This window comes from Clarias gariepinus, chromosome 3 (genome assembly GCF_024256425.1).
Source record: "Clarias gariepinus isolate MV-2021 ecotype Netherlands chromosome 3, CGAR_prim_01v2, whole genome shotgun sequence".
Taxonomy (NCBI): Eukaryota; Metazoa; Chordata; class Actinopteri; order Siluriformes; family Clariidae; genus Clarias; species Clarias gariepinus.
Window position 1 is genome coordinate 35,992,200 of NC_071102.1, and position 7,696 is coordinate 35,999,895.

Consider the following 7,696-nt stretch of genomic DNA (forward strand, 5'->3'; position numbering starts at 1 on the left):
ATAATAGAACCCCTGTTGAGAATAATTAATTCTTCACTCAGCATTGGATATGTTCCAAAATCTTTTAAATTAGCAGTTATCAAACCAATAATTAAGAAACCTGACCTCGACCCCTGTCAGCTGTCCAGTTACAGACCAATATCAAACCTCCCCTTTATCTCTAAGATTCTGGAAAAGATAGTAGCGGAGCAGCTATGCTCATATATACATAGAAATGGCATACATGAACTGTATCAGTCAGGATTTAGGCCTCATCACAGTACAGAGACAGCGCTCGTTAAAGTAGTAAATGACATTCTATTGGCCTCTGATCAGGGTTGTGTAACTATGCTTGTATTACTTGACCTCAGTGCAGCTTTTGACACTGTTGATCACGCTATTCTTCTTCACAGATTAGAAAATGTAGTGGGAATTAAGGGTACAGCCCTCTCCTGGCTCAGATCCTATCTGACCCATCGTTATCAGTATGTAGACTTAAATGGTGATTATTCTGCATGTTCTCTAGTGGAGTTTGGCGTTCCGCAGGGTTCAGTTTTAGGTCCACTGCTTTTTTCCCTTTACATGCTTCCTCTGGGCAACATAATCCGTAAGCATGGTATTAGTTTTCATTGTTATGCTGACGATACACAGTTATATGTCTCAGCAAAACCTGATGAGAAAAAACAGCTTACTAAAATTGAGCAATGTGTGCAGGACATAAGAAATTGGATGCTAATTAACTTCCTTCTGCTAAATCCGGATAAGACAGAAGTACTAGTCATAGGACCGCATACAGCTAGGAGTAAAATTTTAGATCACACCGTAACTTTAGATAGCCTTTCTGTTCCATCAAATGCAACAGTGAAAGACCTCGGTGTGATTATTGATTCCAGCCTTTCATTTGAAGCACATGTAGATAATATTACCAGGATAGCATTCTTTCACCTCAGAAATATTGCCAGAATAAGAAATTTATTGTCGCTAAACAATGCAGAAAAACTAGTTCATGCTTTTATCACCTCTAGGTTGGACTATTGTAATGCCTTACTGTCTGGTTGTTCAGCTAGATGCATAAATAAGCTTCAGCTTGTCCAGAATGCAGCAGCGAGAGTCCTCACCAGAACCAGAAGATATGAGCACATCACCCCTATCTTATCTTCACTCCATTGGCTCCCTGTGAAATTTCGCATTGATTTTAAAATACTACTCTTGACATATAAAGCATTAAATGGTCTCGCGCCGCAGTACCTGAGCGAACTGCTAGTGTCTTACGATCCGCCACGCCTACTTCGATCAAAGGATGCAGGCTGCCTGTCAGTACCGCGTATTATGAAAAATACAGCTGGGGGCAGAGCTTTTTCTTACAAAGCCCCAAAGTTATGGAATAGTCTTCCAAATAGTGTTCGGGACTCAGACACAGTCTCAGTGTTTAAGTCCAGGCTAAAAACCTATTTATTTAGCCAAGCATTTTTATAAATAGATTTGCCATAGGTAAAGGAGCAGATCTGGGGGACTCATGGACGTAGAGTATTATGGTGAACTGGTATGTTTGGATGCTGTCTTCCTCACTCTCATTGATCACTCAGGTTTGCTGACGGTGAGGTGATTGTTTGCTTTACATGTCAGGAAGCCCTCATGTTTGTGTTTCCTTCTGGCTCTCCCTTTTAGTTATGCTGTCATAGTTAGTCCTGCCGGAGTCTCTGCTTGCACTCTACAGTTAATATACATTCACATTATACATTGTGTGACTGTGACCATACCTAACTGCCATCTCTCCTCTTCTTCTCTTCCCCCCCCCCTCTTTCTTTTTCCTCTCTCCTCCTTTCACTCTTTCTCTCTCTCTCTGTCGAGCTACACATGTCGTTCCTGAGCTGCCAGTGATCCAGACTCCCTCTGCCCTCCGGACCTGTCTGACCCATCCTGGTGCCCCGCTTCTGGCTGAAGATCTCGTCACATGGATGCCCCGTGTGTCTCTCTGGGATGCGTCTGGTGTCTGGGAATGATTCTCTCTACCTAGAAAATGGTTCTGGCCTTGACTGGTGTTGGCAACTGTTTCTCTGGGGACTTGACAGTTCGATAGTTCATGACTGGAACTTCTTACAAGTCTACCTGGGTCTTCAATAACTACCTGGACTCCATATTAACATCAATTAACATCAGCTATTATAGCTGAACTGCCTCCCACCCTACACACTGTATAAATGCAGATCATTTACTGCTTTCTGTTTCACCCAAATGAGGATGGGTTCCCTGTTGAGTCTGGTTCCTCTCAAGGTTTCTTCCCATTACCATCTCAGGGAGTTTTTCCTTGCCACTGTCGCCCTCGGCTTGCTCACCAGGGACAAACTGACCATTTTGATTCATACAAATTCACATTTCATACAAACTTAAATAATTATTTTGACTATGTAAAGCTGCTTTGCGGCAATGAAAATTGCTAAAAGCGCTATACAAATAAAATTGAATTGAATTGAATAGAATATTATTTGGGTGTTTTGGAGGAGTGAGTCCGGAAACGTTTTCCTTCACCAGCATCACGTAGTGACCTGACCACTGTTCTGCAAGAAGAATGGCGCAAAATCCCTCTGGTGACTGTGCAGGACTTGTATCTGTCAGTTCCAAGACCAATTGATGCTGTATTGGCCGCTAAAGGAGGCCCTACACCATACTAAATACTAAAACCAGGCGTTTCAGTTTCATTGTACAACCCCTGTGTGTATATATATATATATATATATATACACACACACAGTATATATATATATATATATAATTATTTATTTTTTAAGGTACCATGACATTTACTTGTCATTTAAATAATTTTCATCCTTAAAAATTATTTAATTAATTCTTCATTATAAGTTGAATGAAGAGATTGAAACCTTTATTTATTGCATTATTTATTTATGTTTTGCACATTTTTTACTAAATTGTAAATTTTTTGTTGGTTACCACAAGTTTTGTTTTTCTTAAGAAAAATTAACAAACAAAATGAACAAGACAAATTATTGTATATATATATTTTTTTTTAACATAAAAACATGACAGGCGGTAAGGGTGTGTATTTATGGTCCATTATTCACACTCAGGAATCACCTCTTTTGTATTAGTAGGATGAGGAGGTGTGACTGAAGGGGAATGAAGACTTCTGTCTCTCTGTGTGTGTGTGTGTGTGTGTGTGTGTCATGCAGCAAACAGCCAATCTCCATTAGCCTGGCATCAGTTGAGTCTTTTTTCTGTTAAAACAAGACAAACACATACACATTAAAGATGGCATGACAGGTTAAAGACACACACACACACACACACACTTCATGAGTCGCTCAGGTTACTGCGAGTCAGCCTTGACTCATCTCCTTCATTCAGGAAGAGTTTAAAGCATGAAGCGTGTTGAGCATAGTGTTTAGTAATAGGTTTCTCCCTGTGTGAGACACACCAGCACATCCCAAATGACCCAATGATGCTTATGAATATGTAGGAGCAAAAACAATGTCTGTACGGATGTCTACAAAATATCTAGAAAATTTTGACACCAAAACAGGTACAACTCTAATTTTATATAGCAAATGAAACAAACAGCAGGACAGCATTGACCAGAAGGACCAGTGTAGAAAACTGGATCTAAAAAAATGCCTTTATAGCTGGAGTTATGGAGCAGGAACTAATGATTAGGTTGATCTGGTGCCAAAGTTTGCTTGATATTTTGCAGACATTCTCACAGACATCATTTTGCTCCTGAATATTCATGAGCATCATTGGCTCATCTGTGTTGTGGTTGTGTGTCACACAGGAATAAACCTATTACAGTACAGTTCCGTTCTGAGAGCTTGTTCATAAGTCTAACAAACACTGTCTAGGACTAGAATACTACAGTAACACAGCTGGCTGGGTATATTACTGTAGAGTCTTCTTTAGAATCGTGCCAAGGGTTAAACGATTCATGTTAAAACAACGAGCAATGTCTGACATTTTCTCACCTTTCACCGTTCCATTCTCTCAATCATTATTACTTTTGTCTCCATCATTATCACGTGGCGCTTCTTAGCAGTAAAAGTTTTATAGCCGCTGCTTTTATGCTTGCTTCCAGACATCGTGGGTTTGTACTGCACTTGCAAAGGGTGCACGCTGCACGCACGTGACAATGTACACTAGACATTACACCCTTGAACATGCACGGATGCCTGTTTGTATTTTTGGAAGTTCGTAACTTAAATGTTCGTAACTCGCATGTTCATATGTAGGAGACTTTCTGTACTGATACTGTGCTCGACGCACTTCACGCTTAAATGTTAGCATGCATCACTTTCAGCATACAAACACACACTTCAGAGACGTAATGCCGATTGGGCTTGAAGCCGGGTCGTACCTGCCAGCTCCTGCTGCTCCTACTCCACTGGTCTGAGCTCCCGAAGGCACGGCAGCGTTCAGACCTGCCACTGAGATGGAGGAGCCGTTCACCGGGCTTCCGTCACCCCGCAGGATCCCTGTACACTTCCAGTTATCCATGTAGTTAGCTAAATCAAACAGGAGTATGGACACAGTACTAGTATTAGTCAATAGATAACATCCAGATGTTTAGCTACTGCACTACCCTAGCAAGCCCAAATGTTTTTGTAATATGCAGGCTAGTTAGCATTACAGCCAGTGTTAAATGCCATTTAAGCGTCTGATTATTGTTTATGACCTCTGACCTTTCCAGAGTCGGACGCAGCCGTCGTCCCCTGACGAGGCAAGCAGTGTGCTGGTAATGTTCCAGCTCACACGCCACACCTGAGAGTTGTGACTGTCGAACTGAGCCATCAGCTGCACCTCGAACTTGGTGGAGCCCGAACTTGTGGAGCTCTCTCTCCTGGGCGGACGCAAACAATTACACACTACGTTAAAGGTTAAAATCACACCTTACAGGTTTCTGACATTCTACAATGGTAAAGTTTGTGTCCCTGCATGGGTATGAGCAGACTCTCTCTTTGCACTCACCGCAGAGGAACCAGCTTGAAGATGCGCACATCTTTAGTTGCTATGGCCAGGACATGGAAGGACCTCCCGAGGTTCGGGGCGAAGGCGATGTCATGGACCGGATCAGTGACGGTCATCAGGGTTTCTGCTTTGGCATACTTCCTGTTCGGAGGAGGAACGACATGAAGATCATGAAGGCTGAAGATGAACGAGACCGAGCTCCTCCTGTGACTCTGTCAGACGATTTCAGGAGTTCTTAAACTAGAAAGAAGAATCGTTTCTCACCTAGTATTTTCGTTGTACTCGTAGATCTGCACTTTGCCGGTGTAGGTCACGTTGCTGTCGTCGCTGCCGACTGCGATCATAGGAGAGTGCGCACGCGAGCTGGAATGTCACCACACACGCGATAAGAAGAATTAAGGATTTGTGGTAAACACATTTTGGAAAGATATATGGGCAACGTGAAGGGGATTTTTGTTTGTTTTTTTAGCTCCACCCACAAGTACTTCTTGCAAAGTATTCATCACATGCTGGTTTTTTCAAATCATACTTTGATGATTGGAAAAAAATGACAAGAGATGTGTTTATCCTATAAATCTGTAACTAACACACACACACCTCGAGGGGTTCCAGGAGATGCAGGAGCAGGAGAGTTTGCAGGAGATCTCATGCTGGAGGCTCCACTGGCTCAGGTTCATCACATCTGGAGCTTCATAGATGCGCACGACACCGTCGGCTGAGCAGGTGGCCAGGACCAGACCCATATGCTTTGGCGCGAACTTCACGTCCGTCACTGACGTCCTGCTGTCCACCAGCGTTGTCCTCTTTATCTACACACACACAAAATATAATCATAATTAAATAATTTAATTTGTGTGTGTGTGTGTGTGTGTGTGTGGTTGGGTGTGAATAACTCTGGCTGACCCAGTGACTGAGGCCACGCTGTTTATCGTTCGACTCGCCAACAATCTCCTCCCACACGGCGGCGGTGCGGTCGAACGAACAGGACGCGAGAACCTGGCCGAACTCAGGGTGAGCCCACGTCACACGCCACACGGATCCACTATGAGTCTGAAATTATCACAGACATACAATTTTAAGACATCCATATCACATAAATAACCATCCCTTCCATGTTCATCTGGTGTAATAAGACAGGGGAACCCATTGCTAACCTTCCAGCTCGCCGTGCAGTGCCACTCGCCGCTCTCGCTCTTGTCCCAAACCTTACATCAAAACAATCACATGGTACGTTTAACACCAACAGTAACGCCACATGTTTACTCAAACTGGTTTACAGAATGAATGTAGTAAGACAGCAATGTTAGTAAGAGACACGGTCACTTTGAATACAGAAACCTTAACCTTGTTGATTAAACCCACGTAACTTAGTATTTAAATGTAATAACAAGCCCTAGTCATGTGACCAAGTACAGAAAGTCCCCGAGTTCTGCTGCCCACGTGTAAAGGCAGCACGGGAAGACGTTGGGAGAGGGACAACGCTACATGGTGTTTACTGCGCGCTTGAATGGACCCCATTTTGTCTCAGAGCTGTATTGGACCGTGAACTCTGTCTCCTTGAGGATTTTTTTAAATTAGGATTATTCACCATCAGGAAAACTTCACAGGACAGACATTTTCTATCATCGTGCTCCCAACTGATTGATCGAAACCAGTGAGGTCGATTAATTTTTCTCATTTATATATGTAAAAAATATTCACAATTACATGTGAATTGGTATCTGGTGCATTGCAGCACCTATTTCTTGTACAATACATGAGCTACTATTGTGATTGATTGAAGGACTGTAGTCTGTTCGTGTCTGCGGAAATCCGTAACTCGGGGACTACCTGTACTTAAATATTATCCTAAACCCTAGTCACGTGACTAAGGATTTACACGTTCGTAATTAACAGTCACGTGACTATTCACTAACCATTAGCACGCGCTTAAGTCACGTGATTTAATTCCTTTGCAAGCTCTAGTAAATTACAGTTTTTTAGATTTATATTAAATGTATACATTTTTGTCAGCAGAATCACAAAAATAGACATAAATGCCCTGATGAAGCTGGTCAACGCGCTTACAAGAGAACTCCATGCGAGTTGAGATAACGGTGATCTAAAATCATTAATAAATAAATAATTTGAGGGCTGTGTTTTAATCTGCAGTGCAGTTCTGATTCTTTATTATACCTCCTATAAACTATGTACCGACTGTACGATACAGAATAATAAAGAATTTAGTACCTTGACGCTCTGGTCGCTGGAGCAGGTCGCCATCCTGCGGCCGTGGAAATCATAAGAAACATCATGTATCAGATCTTTATGATCAGCCGCGATGCTTTTCGCCACAAACATCCTTAATTTTTAAACCTAGAAATGAACTAAAATTAGCCTAGCCTGGAAGCTAATTCAGGTAAACCGGACAAAAACAGGTATATCTGAGGTAACTTTTAAAGGGCGCGTGAATTCAACTGAACTCAAGGCGCCATTTTGCACTTCTGCGGTTTAATCCAAAACTACCCTCCATTAAAAAGATAGTGCACTATGTAGTGGAGTAAGATACTGCACTGTACACCCAGGGTAGTGTAGTGTACAAGTGAAGGGAGCGTGAGGTGATTTAGAGTTCATCTTGTTTCTGTGGCAGTCGAATTGGAAACGTTAAAGTGTTCCTATTGCCACCTATTGGTGTGGCGGCGCAATACCAGGATGCTTTAGCTTGACAAGTAGGGCCTGTAGAGGGCGCTCGCAACATGAA

At 42.4% G+C, this 7,696-nt stretch overlaps 1 protein-coding gene across 1 annotated transcript; it reads right to left on the reverse strand.

Annotated features, from left to right (window-relative positions):
* Positions 1-2,862: 2,862 nt before the first annotated feature.
* seh1l (SEH1-like (S. cerevisiae)) lies at positions 2,863-7,438 on the reverse strand. The gene is made up of 9 exons (XM_053491402.1): positions 7,186-7,438; positions 6,111-6,161; positions 5,860-6,006; positions 5,554-5,765; positions 5,221-5,319; positions 4,957-5,097; positions 4,671-4,828; positions 4,346-4,493; positions 2,863-3,215 (listed from the first exon to the last, which is right to left on the reverse strand). Exons 1-9 carry the CDS (start codon positions 7,294-7,296, stop codon positions 3,188-3,190), a joined length of 1,095 nt encoding a protein of 364 aa, XP_053347377.1. The 5' UTR covers positions 7,297-7,438; the 3' UTR covers positions 2,863-3,187.
* Positions 7,439-7,696: the final 258 nt, after the last annotated feature.

Coding starts and splice junctions, on each gene's coding strand:
- seh1l (XM_053491402.1), bottom strand. CDS start 7,296: ATGTTTGTGGCGAAAAGCATCGCGGCTGATCATAAAGATCTGATACAT. Junction 5,098..5,220: donor GAGTACAACGAAAATACTAG/GTGAGAAACGAT, acceptor TCCTCCGAACAG/GAAGTATGCCAAAGCAGAAA. Junction 4,829..4,956: donor TTCAAGCTGGTTCCTCTGCG/GTGAGTGCAAAG, acceptor GCGTCCGCCCAG/GAGAGAGAGCTCCACAAGTT.